The following is a 24,496-nucleotide window of genomic DNA, read 5'->3' on the forward strand; positions in this document are numbered from 1 at the left end:
ACATTTTCATGGAAATGAAAGTTGCCATTCCATGCAGACAGTTTACCCTTCAGACCAAGGCGCGCCCTTGAGGATGACAAACGAATATTGTAATAGGTTGGAAGCAAGTTCAGATGATGCATTGTTAGTAAAACCCATCCAGTATCATCTTATTGCAGCTTATAAACCCCACATAAAGCATCCAAGAATATACATTCTTTCAAACACATACCAATAGTAAACTGAGAACATAACATCTATTCTTCAAGTACATGGTATACATGAACATATAATTTCACTGTGTGAGGCAACATTTTCTGATCCACAGACTAAGGTGACGTTTATTGAATATGCAATTTCCTTTGGGAATTTTACATTATTCATGTTAATCTTGTTTGTCGTACTTTCTCCCTTTTCCTTGCATTGGTTCTCCCAGCCAAAGAAACATTGGATAAATACTTGCAGGATTTAATGGTCTGAATTATAATTGCAAAAATATTTTGTTTCATGTAATTGAACAGAACAAACATTCTGAATATTTGAAATCTTTATTTTCAGCCAGTTCCCCTGATGTCCTCTAACATCTTTCACTTACTTTCCCTTAGAGCAAGAGGCGTATACAGGGCAGAATTTGTCAAGTGCTTCCAAAAGAGTTTTATGAAATAGTATGTGCACAGTCCAACTAGAGGAGGAGCCATGCTGGACCTTGTACTGGCTAATGAGCCTGGCCAGGTGACTAACCTTTCAGTGAGACAGCATTTTGGTAACATCGATCACAACTTAAGTTTTAAGGTAGCTATGAATAAGGATAAGTCAGGAATTTGCAGGCAAGTACTAAAGCGGAGGGAAGGCAAATTATGACAATATTAGGCAGGAGCTAGGAAGTATTATTTGAGAGGAACTGTTATCAGGAAAGTCCACATTTGACATGTGGGAATTGTTTAAAGACCTGCTGGGGGGTGTTCAAGGCCAGCATGTTCCAGTAAGGAGGAAGGATAAGTATGGCATGATAAGGGATAACGAGGGACGTTGCAAATGTAGTCAAAGGGAAAAAAGCGTATGTAAGGTTTAGGATGCTAAAAATTGAACAGGGCCTGGAGGAATACAATATAAGCAGGAAAGAACTCAAGCAGGGAATTAGGAGAGCATGAAGGGGCCATGAAATGACCTTGGCAAGTTGGGTTAAAGAGAATTCCTAGGTGTTCTATAGATACATTAAAAACAAGAGGAATACTAGGGAGAAGGTAGGACCACTCAAGGATAAGAGAGGCAGAGAATGTGGCTAAGATCCTAAATGAGTACTTTGCATTGGTATTTACCCTGGAAAAGGAAATGGAGGATAATGAGATTTGTGTGAAGCATGCCAATATGCTAGGGTATTTTGAGGTCAAGAAAGAAATGGTGTTGAATCTCTTGAAGAGCATTAACGTGGATAAGTCCCCAGGGCCAGACAGTATCTACCCCAGGTTATAGATAAGGGCAAGAGAGGAGATTGCTGGGGCCATGACCAAGATCTTTGTATCCTTGCTAGCCACTGGAGAGGTCCTGGAGACTGGCGAGTAGCTAATTTTGTTCCTCTGTTCAAGAGGAGAAATAGGGATAATCCAGGAAACTATAAACCAGTGAGTCTTAGACTGGTTATTGGGAAGCTATTGGAGAGAATTCTTAGGAACAGGATTTACACACACTTGGAAATGCATGGGCTAATTAGGGACAGTCAGCATGGCTTTAAGCAGGGCAGTCCATATCTTACCAACTTGATTGAATTTTTTGAGGAGGTGACAAAGGAGATCGATGAGGGTAGAGCAGTCGATGTTGTCTACTTGGATTTTAGCAAGGTTTTCAACAAGGTCCCTCATGGTAGGCTCTTCCAGAAGATTAAGATGCATGGAATCCACAACGACTTGGCCGCATGGATTCAGAATTGGCTTGCCAATAGAAGACAAAAGTATTGGTAGAAGGGTGTTTTTCAGGCCGGAGGTCCGTGACTAGTGGTGTTCTGCAGGGATCCATACTGGGACCTCTGCTGTTTGTGACATATATATAAGACTTAGACAAAAATGTAAGTGAGTTGGTTAATAAGTTTGCAGATAATATAAAGATCGGTGGAGTTGTGGTTTTGTAGAAGATTGTCAAAAGGTGGGATATAGATCGGTTGCAGATATGGCAGATGGAGTTCAATCCGTGTGTGAGGTGCTGCACTTTGGGAGATCAGATGTTAAGGAAAAGTATACAGTGAATTGCAGGACCCTGAGCAGCAATGTATAGAGGGCTCTTGGGGTTCAAGTCCATAGCTTCCTGAAAGTGGCCATGCAAGTAAATAGGGTGGTAAAGGAGGTGTATGGCATGCTTGCCTTTATTGGTCAGGGAATTGAGTACTAGAGTCAGGATGTCATGTTGCAGCTTTAAAAGACTTTGGTTAGGCCACATTTATACAGTATTGCATTCAATTCTGGTCGCCACATTACAGGAAGGATATGAAGGTTTTGCAGAGGGTGCAAAAGAGATTTACCAGGATGCTGCCTCGATTAGGAGGTATGAACTATAAGGAGAGGCTAGAAAAACTCGGGTTGTTTTCTCTTGAGCGGAAACTTGATAGATGTCTGAAAAATTATGAGATGCATAGATAGATTCTGACTGTCAACTCTTTTTTCCCCCACAGTTGAAATGTCTAATACTGGGGGTAAGTTCAAAGGAGAAGTCAGGGGCAAGACTTTTCCACAGAGAGTGGTAGGTTTCTGGAACATACAGCCAGTGCCGGTGGTGCAGGCAGATACAATAGGGGCATTTAAGAGACTTTTAGATAAGCACATAAATATGCAAGGAATGGAGGGATATGGATCAATTGCAGGCAGAAGGGATTAGTTTCAGCTGGCATCATGTTCAGCGCGATATCATGGGCCGCAGGGCCCGTTCCTGTGTAAAACAATTCTGTGTTCTATACATATATGGAACATAGATGTCCTAGAACTGAAAGAGAAGGGAGTTATCTACAATGAGCCTTTTATTTGGAATTGCTAGCAAAAGATAAACGATTTTTTAAAAATTAATTTACAGAACGTGGGCATTGCTGGCTAGATAACCATTCACTCCCCATCCCTAATTGCCCTCGAGAAGATGGTGCTGAGATTTATTCTTGAACTACTGCAGTTCATTTAGTGTATGTAGACCTACAATGCCATTATGGAGGAAGGTTCGGGATTTTGATCCAGCAACACTGAAGGAACAACAAGATATTTGCATTATGTTGGATTGTCTGGATGGTGAGAAGCGTGGAATGGAAGGTGATGTTCCAATGTAACTTCTGCCCTTATACTTCTACATAATGGTGGTCATGGGTTTGAAAAGGTGCTAAGGAGCCTCATTGAATTGCTGCAGTGAATCTTGTAAATAATATTCACTACTGTTACTAAGCATTGGTGGTGGAGTGATTGAATGTTTGTTGATGTGGTGCCAGTCAAGTGGGCTGGTTTATCTTTGATCTTGTCAAGTTTGAGTGTTGTTGGAGTTTCACTCATCCAGGCAAGTGGGGAGTATTTCACCACACTCCTGATTCGTCCCTTGTAGGTGGTAGACAGGCTTTGGGGAGTCCGGAGGCAAGTTACTCCCTGCAAGATTCCTAACCTCTGATGTGCTCTTTTAACCACAGCATTTGTATTACTAGTCCCAGTTCCATTTCTGGTCAATGGTAACCCCCAGGATGTTGACAGTGGGAGCTTCTGTGATAGTGGTGCCATTGAATGTCAAGGGGTGGTGGTTTGATTCTTGTGTTAGAGATAGGCTTTGTCTGGTACTTGCATGGGGTGAATGTTACTTGCCACTTTTCAATACAAGCCTGAATAGTGTCCAGCCTTACTGCATTTGAACATGGATTGCTTCAGTACTTGAATCACCATGAATGCCCAATGTTCAGCACCAATCATTGGCAAATATTCCTACTTCTGACTTTATGATGGAAGAAAGGTCATTGACGAAGTAGCTGAAAATGGTTGGGCAAAGGACATAACCTGCTGAACTCCGACAGAGATGCCTTGGGGTGGACCATTTTCCAATTTCCATTGACTCCAGTTTTGCTAAAGCTCAGTCAAATGCAGCCCTGATGTCAGGGACAATCATTTTCACCTTATGTGGGCTATGATAACACTGACAACATTCACTGCTCTGGACTAACGCTGGTTGAATGATTCTTGGCGGTTTCATCACATGACTATCTGCTGCCAACTGTCCCAAACCCATTCTTGTCATTGATCACTCACCCAGTCTTAAGATATTGCCCACAACTGGAAACTTGGTAGGGTAGTGCTGTGACCCCATTTTAACTAATCAGTGATAAATATCAAAACTGGGGGGCAGAGTTAGTTAGTGGGGGAAAGAAGGTCTGCAACATGAGTTGGAGGTGGGCAGAGCTCCATGGCACACATTGCTGTCTAGAAACTTGAGACCGTGCATGGAATCCTGACCCCTGCTCAGGAAAACAAGTTAGGGCAAAGGAAGTCAAACCTCCAGCAAACTATGCCTGATGCCATGTTTCTGAATAAATTGTTCTGCTTAGGGGAACAAGAAAGATGGCCAGGAGGACAACAGAAATGCTTTAGGGATATCCTCAAAGTATCCCTGATATCATCAAACATCCTGTCTCACCCCCCTCCACAACTCATGGGAGTCACTGGATCATGACTGACCAAAATTGAGGTTTAGTTTCTTCCCACATAAACCGATTCAGAGACTTCAATGGAAACATGCAGAGGCTAAGTCAAAGATTGGACAGCACACACAAACCTCCAAACACCTCAACAACCTGACCTTTCAGGACCACCTCCCCCACACATGACAGAAAGTGTAGATTTAACAATCATTTCAGAACCTATTAAGGTGATCTGGAAATAAGTCGTCCTTGATCCTAAAGGACTGCTCAAGATGATTCTTATAGAGTCATAGAAAAATACAGCACAGAAACAGACACTTTGATCCAACTTGTCCATGCCTACCAGATACCGGATATAAATCTAGTCCCATTTGCCAGGGTTTGGCCCATATCCCTCTAAACCCTTCCTATTCATACACCCATCCAGATGCCTTTTTAAAATGTTGTAATTGTACCAGCCTCCACCACTTCCTCTCGCAGCTCATTCCATACATTCACCACACTCTGCATGAAAAAGTTGCCCCTTAGGTCCCTTTTATATCTTTTCCCCTCTCACCCTAAACCAATGCACTCTAGTTTTGGACACCCCCCTACCCTGGGGACAAGATCTTGCCTATTCACCCTTTCCATGCCCCTCATGATTTTATAAACCTCTGTAAGGTCGCCCCTCAGCCTCTGAGCTCCAGGGATAATAGCCCCAGCCTATTCAGCCTCTTCCTATAGCTCAAACCCTCCAACCTGGCAACATTCTTTTAAATCTTTTCTGAACCCTTTCTAGTTTCACAACATCCTTCCTATCGCAGGGAGATCAGAATTAAATGCAATACTCCAAAAGTGACCAAACCAAACGTCCTGTACAGCCACAACATGACCTCCCAACTCCTATACCCAATGCACTCACCAATAAACGCAAGCAGACCATTCTTCACTATCCTGTCTACATGTAACTCCACTTTCAAGAAACTATTAACTGTACGCTAAAGGTCTCTCTGTTCAGCAACACTCCTCAGGACCTTAATAGTAAGTGTATAAGTCCTGCCCTGATTTGTCTTTCCAAAATACAGCACCTCACATTTATCTAAATTAAATGTGCCACTCCTCAGCCCATTGGCCCATCGGATTAAGAGCCTGTTGTACTGAGGTAATCTTCTTCGCTGTCCACTGCACCTCCAATTTTAACATCATCTGCAAACTTACTAACCAGACCTCCTATGTTCACATCCAAATCATTTATGAATGCCAAAAAGCAGTGGACCTAGCACCAATGCCTGAGGCACACTGCTGGTCACAGGCCTCCAGTCTGAAAAATCAACCCTCTGTCTCCTACCTTCGAGCCAGTTCTGTATCCAAATAGCTAGTTCTCCATGTATTCAGTGTGATCTAACCTTACTAACCAGTCAACCATGTGGAACTTTGTTAAACGCCTTACTGAAGTCCATATAGATCACATGCACAGCTCTGCCCTCATTAATCCTCTTTGTTACTTCTTCAAAAACCTCAATCAAGTTAGAGAGAGACGATTTCCCATGCACAAAGCCATGTTGACTGTCCCTAATCAGTCCTTGCCTTTCCAAATACACGTAAATTTTGTCCCTCAGGATTTTCTTCGACAACTTGCCCACCGTCGATGTCAGACTGAACGGTCTATAGCTCACCATGGATACATTCTGATAAATCTTCGTAGTAGTTATTTAAAATCAACCTGTTCAGGCACGTTAAGACACCATTGGGGCAGGTGGGACTTGAACACTCACTTGTACTACTAGACCTTATAAACCCCCTTTGTACTCTCATCAAAGTATTTCAAAGATTAGCAACATTTTTACTTTAGTAATTCCAGCTGTGGAAAAGCTAGTGGTTTGGATAAGAATATTACTTCAAAATCACTGAAGATCAATGCAGCTCAGGCAAAATAAATGCTCTGAACTGTGACTAGTCCCAGTGGATGAGGCTTTCCAAATGGTATGAACTAAAAATAGCTAGAGCTGTCTTAATTTTGTGTAACTGCAATTTAAGGAAGTTATTCTAATTGTTTATACTGTAAATAATTTAATATTTATTTTTCTTCGCTCTTCCTTTTGGAAATATTGTTCCAATTCTGATTAGCAACAGCTATGTAAGTAAAAACAGCAACTTTATTAACTTGGCTTTATTAATTGGAATAAGAATTTATTTTGAGATAAAAAGGAACAAGCTTAAAAATAAGTATTTCACAACTTTCCTAAACACATCACAGCTAACTAAGTATTATCGAAGTATGGTCGATGTTGTTATTGAGGATATGTGCCAGCTCCCACAAACAGCAATATGATAACAATCAGGTTAAACGTGTATTGGTTGAATAATAAATATTGTCCAGGACATTGTGCAGAATTTCCTTGACCTCTTCAAACATTAGCACAGGATTTTTTAAAAAAATCTTCTACCTAAGGTGCAGCTATGGTTGGAGTTCACACTTCATCCAAAAATGGCACTTTTGATAGTGTTGCTCTGGCTCACTGCTACACTAGGCAATGTCACGCTGGATTACACACAAGTTTCTGCAGTGAGAACAGAAGTCACAAGCTTGTGACTCAGAAGTGAGTGTATTACCACCAAGTCACAGTTGACACCAGAAACCACGTTCTAAGTCTGGAAATTGTAAACATTATGAAGATTGTTAAAAACTTCATTCTAAATGATAGATTGCGATGAAGGCGTGAACTGAAGGTTTCAATGCTGCAGTAAGAGAAAGGCATCAAATACAAAACTGGTCACAAGTTCATTCAACTATTGAAAGTTAGTATGAGCTTCGCGTGCATGACTCACCTTTCTTCCCAGGTGAAAGGGGATGACAGCATCATCTTCAGCATGAAGAATCAGCAATGGACAGGTGATATGCTGCACACTTAAAAAAAAGGAAAATTAAAAGGAACATGGTAGTTAACACATTTGAGCAGAACAGTCACAAAAAGAGCATGCAGTTAAAGAACCAATAAGAACAACATCTTTGTCCAAATCCTCGTGTTTTTGCTTAGTTTTAAATAGCCGTTTAAACACCACATTCTAAGTAGAGGTGGCACCTTCATTTAAAGTCAGTATGTTTTCTCAATGTAAGCTGCCAAGTTTAAATGTCTCCATTGTACAGAGCAGGAAAGGTGACTTTCCGTAATCCCATCAGAGTTAGCTGAGAAGGAAGAAAAGGTCAATACATTTAGATCAATATAACAATTAGGTTTAAGGCGCTGTCAATGAAACTCTTACTGTAGGGTGAAGTGACCCTAACCAGATAGTGTATATTTATTAAACTCAAAATCCAATGACCTCACTTCAATGATACTCCCATGCTAAATATACACAACTAATGTCATCATTATCATAGCATGAGACTTCTAAATTTAAGACTAAATCCTCACTATTATCTCCTATCTATTTCCTTTTTCTGATTTACTATCAGACTTCATTCCCGTCTGGTAACAATCTGAAAGTAAACCATAGCTTTGGTGTCATATTTGACTGAATGGAACACCTGATCATTTTCAGCTTTGTAACATGGGTCAATTTTGCTCCTGGTCAACCAATATCTCAATTTAAAATTCTCATCCATATTTGCAAACCCCTCCAAAGGCTCACCACTTGCTATATCTAATTCCCTCCAACCTCCTGACCTGCAGGGATACCTGCACTCATCTCATTCTAGCTTTTTAAGCAACTTAACTTTTATCACCCCACAATTAGTGGCTGCATCGTCATAAGTCTAAGGTAAAAGTTCAAGAATTTATTCACTGTACTGCTTTATCTCATTTCCTGCTTTAAGATGCTCCTTAAAATCTACCTCTGACAAAATCGCTGATCAACTAGCTTAATATTTTTCATGTGGCTCGGTGTTACATTTTGCTTTTAAAGTTCCTATGAAGTGCTATTATGTTGAAGGTGCTATAATAAATACAACTTGTTGTTTATTTCTCTCTTGTATTGTTTAACCTGTTGTCTTCGAGTGACATATTGGCTTGCAAAACAAATTTCAATTCTTTAAATGGAGTATTAAAAAGTAGCAAGTTGTATGCAATGGAAAATATGCATTTTGGAAACTGAAAAATAAATGTAAACATGCCAATGAGGGCGAATGATAATTGGCTTTTCTCTCCCCCTCAGGATAGATTGTTTTTGTGGAATCATGTATTAAGATAATCAACATTAAAGTCATGCTTAACTGTCAGAGTTTTGTTTCATTGAGAAGAACAGAAATCACAGTAGCTCTGTAAGTTTCTTTTTAATTTACAAATGCCCTGTTCAGAGTTAGCTCACAAATAAAACTAAGTTTCAAGAACAGCATCAGGAATTATAGATTTAATGGGCTATGCAACATCAAGAAGTGGTGGGGGAGGGGTGTAAAGGGATATCATGATAGACAGCTTACCCCAAAAGAGATTGGGCTGAGACAGGGAGGGGCAGGGTAGCTGTGGTTTATTTTAATAATGGTGGGATAGGGCTAAGGAACAGACCAAACACTCCCAGAAATTGCTTTGGTGCTCTACAAGATGACAATCTTTATTTGTATTTAACTTTGGATGGCTGGGTTTCCCAAGGCTCAGGAGAAAAGGCAGCTAAACCAAGAAAAAGGATTGTTAAATACGTACCCTTCCAATTACCTGCTCAATTCAGCGTGCCTGCCTGGGCAATCTTCCACGATTGGACACCACCCAGAATCCTTCTGATCACCAAATTTCCCCGCAAAGCCTTTGAACCACCCACCACCTCTTCCAGTCTAAAGTCTTCCGATTGCTTATCTACAAGGCCTTCAACTCCCTTCTCTCAGACCTCTGACTTCTCTCCCCAGCGTCCAAAGTCTTTGATGCTGCACCCCAAAGCGTCTTAACACACTACCCCACATACAGACTACCTAGTAACACACACACACACACACACACACACACACAAACACACACACTAAAATGCCACAGCTGTATTGGAGAACACTGGTTCATGGATCATCCCTTCCAGCAAGTTAAAATTCAACCTTGGAGTCTAGCTTTGACCTACCATTTAGAAATGAGACTGATATCAACAGAGACAAGCTGTGTAAAACAAGGGCTTCAATAAAAGCAACCTGTGTTGAGATAATAATGCTTTCCCAATATTAACCATATCCAGTTGGACTGAACATATAAAGACAAACTTGTATTAGTATTAGATGATCATCTGTCATGTCTTGTTGGAAAGACTGAAAGATTTAAGGTCAAAAGCCAAGGAAAATACATTGAGTCCAGAAGAACACAATGATTTTTCTATGACTGTAAATAATACAATCTAAAGAAGCAGAGTCAGCACGGTTTCATGAAAGGGAAATTGTGTCTGATTTAATAATTGGATAGAGGGGGATCAGTAAATGGGTTGCATTTGGACTTCCCTTGTATTTAACAAAGGTACCCCACAAAAAATTAAGTCAAAGGAGCCCATAGCATTGAAGTAATATATTGACATATATAGAGAGCTGGCTAATGGGGAAGAAAAAGAGTGAGTGAGGATAAGGGGCTCTATTTCATGTTGGTAATCTGTGATCGGCGGGGTTCCACAGGAATCTGTGCTGGAACCTCAACTGTTTAAAATATATACTGATGACTAAGAGAAAGAAAGCAAATGTACTGTAGTCAAAGTTGCAGATGATGACACAAAAATAGGTGAAAAGGCAGGTTGCGAGAGGGATACAAACAGTTTATAGAGGGATATTGATAGGTTAATTAAGTGGGTAAAACGTTGCCAAATGGAGTATAATGTGGGAAAATGTGATGTTGTTCATTTTGGAAGGGAAAACAAAATAACAGTGTTACTTAAATGGAGAAAAACTACAGGAAACTGCAAAACAAAAGGACTGGGGAGTACTTGTGCAAGACACAGAGCTAGCAGATAACTAGGAAGTTTAATGGAATGTTGGCTCTCATTTCAAGGGCATTGGACTATAAGACCAGGGAATTCTTAGTCCAAATGTATAAACTGCTGGTGAGACCACATCTGGAGTACAGTGAGCAGTTTTGGCTGCTTTAGGAAGATATTACTTCATAGATGAAGTTCAGAGAAGGTTCGTTAGGATGATTCCTGGAGTGAAGGTATGAGCAAAGGTAAGATGACAATAGGCCAATTGTAAGCTAAAAAGATTCACTCAAAACTGTTTGCTAGGGAAGAAAATAACAAGTTTTGTATATAGATTAGAATGGAAAATAATCAAGGTGTGTACAGTGCGCACAAACCTTCAACAATGTGGTGCCTCAGATAGATTAGGGGCAAGGAAAGGTTACTGACTGCTGAAGATTCAGAGGTTACCTAGATATTTTTGGTGTTCTATCGCAGGAAAATATAAAATGAAGTTAATTTTTAAACTAGAAAACATTTCTAGGCCAGTAGTTCAAATTAGGCTTTAATTAGCATAAAACACCCACTTAATAATTTACCTAATTTAGAGAAATAACAAATTACATATACAAGGAAAACAATGTATGAGGAATCTAGAATCAGAATTTCAGCAGAATATTTTATATCATCAGGATGTCCAAAAAGCTCTTTACAGTTAACAATGTGCTTTGAATCACAGCCATTGCTGCAATGCAAGAAGAGTGTCAGTCAATTTACTCATAGCAATGTCCTACACTGTGCTCTTCCATGAATAATGTCAGGATAATTTCCATCAACTTGATGGGCAATAGGGCCTTAGTCTGACATCTTATCCTTACTTCTGACAGTACAACTCTCTTTAGTCTGCAGTGAAGTATCAGCCTAAATCATGCAAACCAGCTTGGGAATAGGGTCCACAAACTTGATTTAAAAGGTGAGTGCTGTGAACAAGAGCCACAGCTGATGCTAAATGTAATAGTTTCCCATCAATACTAATTGTTTCAACATTGCAGCACATCAATTAAAATCAGACTGGTTACGATGGAAGCTCACATTATATATAAACATGCATAGAAATTCCACAGTGGTACAAACGGCCAAATAATTAACTGTAAAAGAAATACAACTATTGCATTAAAATGCTTTTTAAAAAAACTAACTTACTTCTCATCACTTGGGAATATAATGCCACTCTCAGTGATTGGATCTAGGAAGAACCAGTCAAAGCCAGGTAGGTATCTATAGATCTGAAACAGCAACAAATCAATAAAAAAAAAGGTGAGAATGCTGAACTGCAATCTCTGAATGTTCCATTATCTTCTGGTATTGTCCAAGCACTTACTCTTTCTACATCATTTGGAAGAGGTTGATTGCCATGATGAGTCCAACGGAACGATCACTGTCGATACAAGCGAATGCTAGGCTGCTGGACCAAGATTCATCTAGTTTTTATCATCTCCAAATTTCTGCATTCTGGTTTACTTTGCTCTTCCCCTCCTCCCCTCTTCATTTCCAATAATTGTATTATCATTTCCCAGCTTCAGAATGATCACTTTTTTAAAAATTTATTCACGGAATGAGGGCATCAGGCCAGAATTTATTGCCCAGAGGGCAATTGAGAATCAGCCACACTGCTGAGAGTCTAGAGTCAATTATTAATGGTGGCTCAGTGGTTAGCACTGCTGCCTCACAGCACCAGGGTCCCAGGTTCAATTCCGCCCTTGGGTGACTGCCTGTGTGGAGTTTGCACATTCTCCCCATGTCTGCGTGGGTTTCCTCCCACAGTCCAAAGATGTGCAGGCCAGGTGGATTGGCCATGCTAAATTGCCCCTAGTGTTCAGGGATGTGTAGATTAGGTGGGTTATAGGGGGATGCTCCAAGGGTTGGGGTGGTCTTGTTGGGTCACAAGGCCTGTTTCCACACTATAGGGATTCTATGATTCTGTTCTATGATTAGCTAGATCGGGTAAGGTTAGCAGTTTCTTTTCGTAAAAGGACATTAATGAACCAGATGGGTTTACTCAACAATCAACAATGGATTCATGGTTATCATTAGACTCTTAATTTTTATTGAATTCAAATTTCAGCAGCTGCCATGGTGGGATTCAAACCCTGGTCCCCAGAACATTACCTGGAACTCTGGATTAATAGTCCAGCACTATTACCATTGCTTCCCCTTTGGATGAGCTTGTACAACCAATTCCCCTCTCCCAACTTTTTTTGGGGCTGTTGCACGAAATACTTAAACATTAACTTTTATTTCTGCAGGAGTCAAAGTGAAAGACCCTACAGGGAAACAAGGAATCCAGAGCACAATGCAAATACTCAGGGCAAACAGTAGAAAGAATCAGACTGGAAAGATTCATTGCACAAATCTTACATCATTAGCTTTGAGCTCAAAATCAAAATACTTGTATACTAATTTACATTTAATATCAAATGCATACACATACAAAATATAATCCATTGAACAATCAATCAGTTTAAACCAAGAAGATGCCAAAACAGTTTACAGACAACAACTGGCTTCAGATGAATATACATAATACTAAGAAACAACACCAAAACATGTGAAAATACTTGGGCAATGAGAGCATGGTTGGAACACAGGATCAGGCCTAGAAGCTCTGGAGCATCACCCTGCATGTCAAGATAATGGTTAAAAAATTGCTGAATCATGTATGTGATTGGCTGCTTCTCAACACAAGCTCAGTAAAGATCAATCAGAAGGAATAACAGCTCACATTCATGATATTCTGACAGATCTCAGAACATCAAGAACTTCAGGCTTGAGGTTTTGCTGGTTTATGTCTCGCAAATACAACAGTTGAAAAACTCAGGCCTCACCAGTGTTACTCACATCTTAAGAATAAATTCTTAAAAAGCAAGTTTGCAAGTATATTTGATATTGTTATTTGAAAAACGATTGTTGTTCTGGTCTTTCTTCAAATAATGGCTTAATATTTTTGTTTTCCACCTGAATACTGGGACAGTGACAAAGAAGATTGATGAAGGCAGAGTGGTGGATGTAGTCTACACGGACTTTGATAAGGTTCTGCATGATAGCAAGGTTATAAAATAACAAGCTATTTTCCCTGAGGACGCTGAGGAGTGACTTTACAGAGGTTTATAATACCATAAGAGGCACGGATAGGGTGAATAGCCAGGGTCTTTTTCTCAGGGTAGGTGAGTCCAGAAGTAGAAGTTTAAGGTGACAGGGGTAAGATTTAAAAGGCACCTGAAGGGCAACTTTTTCACGCAAAGGGTGGCGCGTGCATGGGATGAGCTGCCAGCAGAAATGGTGGAGACTGGTACAATTACAATATTTAAAAAGGCATCTAGGTGGGTACATGAATAAGAAAGGTTTAGAGGGATACTGGCCAAATGCTGGCAAATGGGACTGGATTAATTTAGGCTATCTGGTCAACATGAACCAGTTGGGCCAAAGGGTCTGTTTCTGTGCTGTACAACTCTGACTCTATGACAAGAAAATGAGGCTTTGATTAATCTATACAGAAAGTTAACACCTGTGACACACAATTATCACCTCAAATATTACACTGCTCTCAGCAATCTAGATTTTGCCCTCAAATCCTGAGATGTTGTTTAAATCCACAGTTTTCTGACTTTGGCAAGAAAAGAATCAAATTCAATTATATCTGTAACATATTGGAGGTCTTTACACTGCCCAAGAAGCAATAACATTATTCAACAGATAATCAAAACACCAATTCCGTTTTAAAATAAAATCATGCATAATCTCAGAGGAACATAGCGTATGGCAACAGAACAGATCAATAGGGCGAGGCGATGGTCTGGTAGTATTATCACTGGACTATCCATCCAGAGACTCAGACAATGTTCTGGGGAGCCATGTTCAAAATTTTGCTATAGAATTTGAATTCAATAATCATCTGGAATTAAGAGTCTAATGAGGACTATGAAACAGTTGCCGATTACCAGGAAAAACCCATCTGGTTCTTTCATGTCCTTTAAGGAAAGAAATCTGCTGTCCTTTCCTGGTCTGGCTTACATGTGACTCTAGACCCACAGGAATGTGGTTAACTCTTACCTGGTCTCTGGGCAATTAAGGATGAGCAATAAATGTTGGCCTAACCAGCAACACCCACATACCATTAATGCTTTTTTTAAAAAAGCAGTGATGCCATTCTAACATGTCTGTCAATAAGAAAAGCAGTGTTGATGGTTGGGAGACTGGAAGGATATTTTACTTCTCACTCCGTAATTGCTCTCTCTCAATCAGAATAACAATTTCAACAAGCTCACAACTACAATGTAGATTACATATATGGTATTTCAGCACACTGCAAATTTTGACTTTTCTTTACCCCCCCACCAGGTGGTTCAAAACTGTCTTGTACAAAGAACAATACAGAACAGCCCATGCTGACACATTTTGTCCTTCCATATTAAAACTGTCTTCATTCACAGGATTCGTATCCCTCTATTCCCTTCCTATTCATGTATTTGTCCAGGTGCTTCTTGAATGCTGTTATTGTGTCTGCTTCCACCACCTCCTTTGGCAGTGCATTCCAGGCATGCACCGCCCATTGTGTGAAAAATTTGTCTCGCATATCTCAAACTCCCCCTAAACAAAGATTTTCACTGTATTTTGGTACACATGACAATAAATAAATCAATCAATCAATAAATCAAATAATAGTAATTGACCCCTCCACCCTGGAGGAAAAGCCTCATACCTTCCACTCTATCTATGCCATTCACAATCTTAAAAATTTTTATCAGGTCACCCCTCAACTTCCCGTGTTCCAGTGAAAACAAGCCCAGTCTGCCGAACCTTTCTTCCTAGCTAAAATGCCCCATGCAAGGCAACATTCTGGTAAATCTTTTCTGTATCGTCTCCAAAGCATCCACATTCTTCTGGTGGTGTGGTGACCAGAACTGTAAACAATATTCCAAGTGTGGTCTAACTAAAGTTCTATAAAGCTACAGCATAACTTGGCTATCCTTATACTCAATGCCCCTTCCAATGAAGGCAATCATGCCATAAGCTTTTCATAACCACCTTATCCACCTACGCTGCCACCTTCAGATGACCTGAACACCCAGATCCCTCTGCACATCAATAACTCCTAAGGGCTCTGCCATTCACTATAATTACCACCTGTACCTGACCTTCCAAAATGCATCGCCTCACATTTGTCTGGATTAAACTCCATCTGCCATTTTCCTGCCCATGCTTCCAACTGGTCTATATCCTGCTGTATCCTCTGACAATCATCCTCACTATCCACAACTCCACCAATCTTTGTATCATCTGCAAACATGCTAATTAGACCAGCTATGTTTTCCTCCAAATCATTTATGTCGATCCTGAACAGCAAAGGTCCCAGCAGTGATCCTTGCAGAACACCACTGATCACAACCCTCCATTCCAAAAAAAGGAATTTCCCCAAAATCAGAAATCAATTTCCTTCACAATATTAGAAAGCTGTCTCGCAAAGATTTGAACACTATTTTCAACATTTTTCTGTTTCTCCAATTCTACTTGGAATTGCCACAATGCTGGTTAATTGTCCTTTTCCCCTCAGTCACCCATTCCTTATCTAATCCCACAACATTTAAGTTTCTCATTTACTGCAGCTTCCCATCTGACCTTCGGCCTTCCTCTCCTCCTTCTTCCTGGCAGTCCCAACTTCAGCACTTGCCTAATGCCCCCGTCCCTGTCCCCGTCCACCACAGATGACCATACCATTTCAAATCTCTTAACTACTTTCCTCACTGCTTCATCTACTGATCTAGGTTCATAGCTGCAATAATTAATAGCTACTATCTGTTGCCATTCAAAAGCAAACAAGGAAACTCAAGTAATCTAAATATTTTATTACCATTAAATGATTACTTCTAATAAAGTTACTGTGATCATGCAAGATTCATGGTGGAATAAGATAGACAGCTAATAAGTGCAGGAGCATGAACTAAGCACTTTCAACAGCTAATGGTACCTCTGCTGCAAAATTAAAGCAATGAATGATTCATTACAGATATTAACGTATGATTCAGTGTGATTTGCTCTGACAAAGACTGAAAAGATGCAAGGCTGACTGTTCGTGAAAGTCAGTTACATCTCTTTAATATTTAGAAAAGTTATATACGAAACATAACCCAAACTAACCCAGTTCTGATGAAGGGTCACCGGACCCGAAACGTTAACTCTTTTCTCCTCCACAGATGCTTGACCTGCTGAGCTTTTCCAGCAACTTTGTTTTTGTTCCTGATTTACAGCATCCGTAGTTCTTTTGGTTTTTAACCCAAATTAAGTGTTGGTTACAGTACTTTTCTGTGTCAAGGTATCAAATATTGCAAATAATATTGCAGAGATAGGATTATTGTGGAGCCTTCAGCAATTATAACAAATTCCACTTACATAAAACATCCCAAGGTGTTACACTAGAGCATTCTAAGACAGAATTTGACAGCAGGGTGTATAAAACGATATTAGGAAAGTTGACCAAAAGCTTGGCCAAAGAGTAGGGTTTATTAAAACATCCTAAAAGGAGTGGTAGAGAAGTTTAGGGAACAAATTTCTGAGCTTAGGGTCTAGGTGGCTACAGGCTATTGACTTGAAATCAATTTCCTTGACAAACCAGAAAAAGGATCACTGTGTACTTTATTTTCAGTTTCTTTAAACAACTTTTGATTAGTTATTCATATATTGGAGATATAAAATAAGGCCCGTGAAAGTGATAGTCAAAAATCATCCAATCATGTAACTAGGAGTCCAGTTCCTTTCTAATTAACATTAGAAGCTGGTGCTCAGTGAAAATATACATGTTGGGTGACCAATGACAGAAGAATGAAGGCAGCATAACTGAATGTGGGATATCATATATAGACCCTCCTGGAATGTGTTCAACTAGATTTGGAGATCTTTAGATCATCAGTTCAGATGGAAAACTAATTAGACTTGGGTCCTTGAATGGAAGTAACAGAGTCCATCTTTCAGAGTTTAACAAAGTTAAAGATATTGATTTCTGGTACTTTCTCAGGTTCCCAGAAGATACTTTACTGAGAGAGATCAGTGTAGTTTGGTCGGTTGGAAGGTTTCTTCTTTTTCAAGGAGAGAGATTTCTTTTTGCTACTACAGGTGGTGAGGGAATGAATAAAAGGGAAAACATACTTGATTTCATCCTCCCCAATGTGTCTGCTGCAGATGCATCTGTCCATTACAGTATCGGTAAGAGTGACCACTGCACAAGTCCTTTTGCAAATGAAGCCCCATCTTCACAATAAAAAATACCTATAGCATGTTGAACAAAATTACAACCATGCTAAATGAAATAGATTTCAAACAGATCTAGCAACTCAAGAATAAGGATCCATGAGACACCATAAGCCATCAGCAACAGAATTGTATTTCAACACAATCTGCTACCTCATGGCCCAGCATATCCCCCTCACTACCATTACCATCAAACCAGGGGATCAACCTTCATTCAATGAACAGTGCTAGACAGCATACTAGGAGCACCACCTAAAAATGAGGTATCAACCTGATGTAACTACGGTACAGGTCTAATTGTATACCGGACAGCATAATATGCAAGTGACAGATACAGCTAAGCGATTCCACAACCAACAAAATCAGATCTAAGCTCTCCAGTCCTGTCCCATCTAGTCGTGAATGGTGACAGACAACTCAACCCCGTGGAGGACGTGGCTGAACAAATATCCCTCATTCCAGTGACAGGAAAGCCCAGCACATCAGTGCAAAAGATATGGCTGAAGCATGTGCTACAATCAAGATCCATCTCAACCTCCAAAAGGTCCCCAGCATCACAGATGCCAGCATTCATACAATTCAGTTCACTCCATGATATCTAGAAACAGCTCAAGGCACAGGATACTACAATAGCTATGGACCCTGACAATATTCCAGCAATAGTACTGAAGGCTTGTGCTGCATTCCTAGTCAAGCAGTTCCCACAAAATTGTCATCCATCCAGCAACTGAGAAAAATGACAAGATGTATCCTGTGCACCATACAAGCAGGACAATCCAACCTGGCCAATTACAGCTGGAACAGTCTACTCTCAATCATCAGTAAAGTGATGGATGCGATCATCAACAGTACGATCAAGCAGCCTTGCTCAGCAAAACTCAGCTTACTGATACTTATTTTAGGCTACTCCCCCCAACCCCAACTCCAAGCACCACTCAGCTCCTGACCTCAATACAGCCTTGATTCAAATATAGACTGAAACAGCTAAACTCCAAAAGGGGAGGGGAGGATGATCGCCCTTTCAATCAAGCTGCATTTGACATCAAGGAGGACTAGCAAAACTGGAGTCAATGGAAATTAGGATGAAAATTCTCTACTGGTTGGAGTCAGACCTAGCACAAAAAAGATGGTTGTAATTATTGGAAGTCAGTCACTTAAGCTCCACTACACATATTCCTCAGGTGAACATCCTTCAGTTGCTTCATCGGTGAATGACCTTCCACCCATAATGATTGCACAATGTTCAACATTATTCGTAACTCGTTATAACTCCTTATATTCTGAAACAGCCCATATCCAAATGCAGCAAGATCTGGACAATATGCAGGCATGGGCTAACAAGTGGCAAGTAACATTTGTCACCTTAGTGCCAGGCAATGATCATTTCCAGCAAAAGAGAATCTAACCATTGCCTTTTGACAATAAGTGGCATTACTATCATTGAATCCCCAACCATCAACATCCTGAGGGCCACCATTGACCAGAAACTGAATTGGATTGGCCTTGTAAATACTTTGGTTATAAAGCAGGTCATAGACAGGGAAGTCTGCAGGGAGTAACTCACCTCCTGATTCCCCAAAGCCTGCCCACCACTTACAAAGGCTGTAATGGAATACTCTGCACTTGCCAGGATGAGTGTAGTTCTAATAACACAAGAAGCTTTACCTCATCCAGGATAAAGCAGCCTGTTGATTGCCACCACGTCCATGACCTTCAACATTTACTCCCTCCACTGCCAATACAGCAACAGTATATCATTTTCAAGACCCACTGCAGAAATTCACTAAGGGTTCTTAGAAAGTATATTCCAAACCTATGACCACTACCATCTAGAAGGATGAAGGCTGCAATTATACAAGAACATCACTGCCATCAAATTACTCTTGAAGTCACATACCATCCTGACTTGTAAATCGATCACCATTCCTTTACTGTCACTGGGTTAAAATCCTGGCACTCGATCCCCAAAAGCATTTGGGTATATCTACACCAGATGGACTACTTTGATTCAAGAAGTCAGCTCATCACCAGTAACTCTAGGGCAATTAGGGATAGACAACAAATGCTGTACCAGACACCAATACCCACACTGAACAAAAAAATCTCAATATCGCAGCAATGGGGTAATTTATCAATATTGCCACAACCCCTCTGATTGTACCTATCATTTCCAAATATCTCAGCCAGAGATATCACCTTCCCAATCTTCCCCTTCATTGAAATGGGTGTCACTTATTGCTGCCAAATCGTAGTTCCATTTGGCAACTCTTATCTAAGGTGTGTTTTTGCATACATGAATTCCATACCCATCATACTGTCCACTGTCTGATCCCTCCTATTCCTGTTGTTCCTATTCCTGAGGGCAGTTTAGCTCAGTTGGCTGATTTGCAATTCAGAGTGACGCCAACAGCGTGGATTCAATTCCCCCATTGGCTGAGATCACCAAAGAATTCTCTTTCTCAGCCTCTCCCCTTGCCTGAAGCATGGTGACCCTCAGGTTAGCCCTCCCTAATGAGAGCACAGCCCAAAGGTGTGGCAAGACTATGGTGACTTTACCTTAGTTCTATTCCTATACTGTTCTTTATTCTAATGCAATTTGTCCCTGCCAATCCTCTCTGCTCATTATTTCTTCTCTGACATTCTATCTTACTGTTTTTCCCCTGCAAAATCAAATTAAATCCACCTCTATGGCTGTGGTTACCCTTCCCAAGAGAATATTGGTTTCAGCTCTGCTGAGCAGCAATTCATTTATCTTGGCCAATAGCGGACACAATATTCTAACTAAGGCCTAGCCAGTAATTTATAACAAATTAATTGCAGAAATTCCTTACATTTGTACTCAATGACTCTATAAAGTCAAGGATCCTATATGGTTTTAGCAGTTTATTCAATGTCACTTCATAAACCAACCTAACATTATTTCAGAACCAAAGTAACAAATATGAGTAGAAAAGACCATTGAGTCTTTGGTATTACTCAGCAATTTTGATAGAAAACACTTAAAACAATGATGTGATCAAATGGCACAGGTGGCTGGATACACATTATGCAATCCAATTTTAGCTTCAGTGGTCTGATGATTCTTCCTTCCACAATCACAGATGGGCATTCTCAGGACAAAGCATCTGTCACCTCGTATATTTGCCTTCTTAGGCATTCCTGATTTCCTTTGCACAATCATTGGCAACTGCGCCTTTAGAATTCTTACATTAAACTTTGAATTCAATGAGTCTCTATCACAATCATTTCCTTTAAAAATATCCTCGATCAGTCATTACACTTTAATGTGGGTGAGATGTCAAATTTGTTACAGTAATAACTTGGAATGTTTCATTGCATTAAATACACAATATAAGTGCACATTGTTGTTAGACTGTTATGAACAGGTATACCTGAATTCAGCAGAACTTTCATTTACAATGTTTTTCATACAAGGAGGTACAATAGGGTGTGATTTATTCTGTTGATGGCAGAGAAAATGAAGTTTCATGCTCTTCTCTGCAGTATCATATAGCACAATATTTAAAATAACAGGCCACCTACCAGTGAAAAAGGATGGCTTTTGGCTTCCTCCCGAATGTTAGTGAAAGGAGATTCTAGAATTAGGGCATCTGGAGGGGTGTCTAAGAATCAAAAACAGCCATACGTAACAAAATTAGAACCATATAAAAATAGCATTTTAAAGACGCTATACAATATATTGAAAGCTAAATAAAATTTATTGGCTGTATATTTCTCACAACCCTGGTGAAACCAACATCGTCACAAAGTGGAGTTCAGACTTCTTAATGTTATACATTACAGAAGGGAAGACTTAAGCGATTGGTTAACAGGGTCACAAGTCTTTTTCAGTGTTCAACATATTACATGATGCCCTTCTGCTGCCGCTGTCATTATACCATACAGATATATTATGGCATTTGAAGTGATTTGCACTTCTATACTCACCCCCTCACCCCTACCCAATAAATAAGTAGAAACAGATGCAGGCATTCAGGCCCTTGTGTCTTTCTGGTCATTCAATTTGATTATGAATGCTCTGCATCTTAATTTTATTTGTCCATCTTTGCCCTTATCCAAAAAAAAAATCTAATAACCCCAGTCTTTAAAACCTCAACTGACCAAGCACTACAGTAGTTTGGAAGAGCATGGTCAACATTACCATTACCTTTTGCGAGAATAACAGCTTCCCGATTTTATTCTTACTTGGCATATCTTTCATTTTAGCATACTATCCCTTTGCTGAATTCCTTGTCAGAGAGAATAGGTTACCTACTATTTTAAAGACCTCAGTTAGACAACTCTTCATACTGTACTGAACTTGACAGAATACAAATCAAGTTTATAGTACCTGTCATTGTAATTTAATTCCTTTGACAAGTCTTCATATCATTCTACATTGCTTACAGTATTAAAATATTTTTCCTGAGGTTCAGTGCCCAGAACTGTAAACTGTTCTGCAAATGGGGTCTGGTCAAGGCTTTGTACACCTGAAGCATCATTTTCTAAATTTCACTTGAGATAAAAGCCAAATTTGATTGGACTTCTGGATTTTTGTTTTGTACTTGTGCACACTTTCATAATTTGCTTTCATGGACACGTGGATTTCTGGTGCTTTCTTCATTAATGCAGTGATATTCAACCACAAGGTCAAGAATAAGAAGTTCACCTCACTCTACCTCCAGGTAACTGCTGGTCTCCAAATTAATGAGGTCAACATCATTTAGCTGAAAATTGACATATTCCACTAACTTGGGAGTGGAACTGACAGTAAAGTGGCCAGAAAAAACTAAGTAGCTTTGCAGAATTATATTTTACATTTGACTCATCATAACAGTTAAATCCAAAACAAAGGACAGTAATTTTAGAATTCATCAAGTCTATTTCCTCCAATGTAGAAGATACAAATTGCTTTATCACAACTTCCTCTTATTTAATCTTCTGAAACAGCTGAACGACTAAACTCTGGTAGAACTTCCAGGAACACTGTGAATGCTGTACTAGTTTTGAATAGCGTGATTCAAAGTATAAATTAGTCAATGATCTCTACTTAAAATGTATATTACCTTCACTGTCATGAGGTAATACTCTCAACTTATCAATGGTCAACTTGGATGCAAATACATCTCTCAGCCCTGCAGCACCCTGTAAGATGCTTAAGTGAAACTTTAAGGAATCTAAAGATTGTTGTAAAAATGATGGGGGCAGGGCAGGGGAGGAGAGCGCGAGAGAGCGAAGGCAAGGGCAAGAGAGAGGGGGAGAGAGAGAACTTTTGTGTTGTGCGGGTGAGTGACTGACAGACAGATAAAAAGATACTCATGTCAAGTATAAAATGTGAATTAGTGTGAGTTGCTGCCATTTTGAAATATGAAAAAACACAAATGGTAATTCATAGTAATGTGGCAGCTTAGAGAAAAAATGTAATTATACAAATATATCTTCAACCACAATGAAAAAAATTTAAAATCCATAAAATTAATTGCCTTTGGCACCAATACAAGAGTTCACCACTCACTTTAGGTATGGTATCACCATGAGTATCCTACCAGGAGTATCAGATGTGCCAATTTAGGTTTCAGAATCATTCCTGAACAATAAATCATCCTTTCCATCCAGATGCACATTTCTCTGTATGACCTGATGACAGCTGATAGTTTTAATGGCAAAGATTTTCAGCATGATTTTACATTTGAAAATTACCATAGGCCTTAACTTCATTTTTCAGGTCATGCTGTCAAGTACCAACACAAATCTAGCCCTCTATTTCCACTAAAACTGTTTTTGAAACCTTTCCATCTCACAGTTTGATGCCAGTCATATCTAAATTCATATGCATTTTATCCATGTTACCAATTTGGCATCATAGATACACTTTTTTCCATTTTGGCATAGAGGTCTTTAGCAGGTTTCCTCCAGGTGCTCCGGTTTCCTCCCACAGTCCAAAGACGTGGGGATTAGGTGGACTGGCTACTCTAAATTGCCCATAGTGTCTAGGGTAGGGGGTGGGTCTGGGTGGGATGTTCTTTGGAGGGTCGGTGTGGACTTGATAGGCCGAATGGCCTGCTTCCACACTGTAGGGATTCTATGATTCTATAGTCTCCAAGTAACCTTAGTCTTTTCCAAAATACCAGACAGGTTAATTCCCTTAAGAAAATACCCCAACTGTTTGTTACCAGGAGGGGTTAATTTGGCTCACTTAAGCACATAAAGACAATGCATTTCTGGTGACAGTAATCATTCTAGCAACGTGAGGACATATTTCGTTACATAAATAAAAGCTAAAAGAACTGCAGATGCCGTAAATCACGAACAAAAACAAAGTTGCTAGAAAAACTCAGCAGGTCTGGCAGCGTTCTGAGGAAGGGTCACTGGACCCGAAACGTTAACTCTGTTTTTCTCTTCACAGATGCTGCCAGACCTGCTGAGTTTTTCTAGCAACTTTGTTTTTGTCACATTCCGTTACATGCTTAAGACAGTGATCAGTGCTTGTTCGCACTGTCCATTTAGTCTTGGGCATCTTCCTCAGGGTGGATTCCATCTTCAATTCTCACATCAATTCTTTACTCACATCAAATTCCCTCACTGCAGTATGGTAATTTGGTGAGTTAGCATATGTTACAACTTTTTGTTTGAAACCAACTGCATATTAATTTTTCTTCATTGCTCATCATAAAGGATCTGCTTTGTGTAGTTACATATTAAAACCCCATGGATTTTCACAACACAGCCAGTGACATTTGC

The 24,496-nt window shown here is 39.9% G+C and overlaps 1 protein-coding gene across 4 annotated transcripts in view; it reads right to left on the reverse strand.

Moving 5' to 3' along the window:
- LOC109914919 (abhydrolase domain containing 12, lysophospholipase) overlaps window positions 1-24,496 on the reverse strand; it is a 137,873-nt gene that overhangs the window by 10,475 nt on the left and 102,902 nt on the right. For all 4 annotated transcript variants that reach the window (XM_048600671.1, XM_048600669.1, XM_048600670.1 and 1 more), the window contains 3 exons: window positions 21,299-21,378; window positions 11,657-11,739; window positions 7,433-7,511 (listed from right to left, as the gene is read on the reverse strand). In XM_048600671.1, coding sequence (XP_048456628.1) covers window positions 7,433-7,511; window positions 11,657-11,739; window positions 21,299-21,378 — 242 coding nt within the window. The remainder of the gene's footprint in view (window positions 1-7,432; window positions 7,512-11,656; window positions 11,740-21,298; window positions 21,379-24,496) is intronic.

This window comes from Rhincodon typus, chromosome 9 (assembly GCF_021869965.1).
Source record: "Rhincodon typus isolate 14 chromosome 9, sRhiTyp1.1, whole genome shotgun sequence".
NCBI classification, from domain to species: domain Eukaryota; kingdom Metazoa; phylum Chordata; class Chondrichthyes; order Orectolobiformes; family Rhincodontidae; genus Rhincodon; species Rhincodon typus.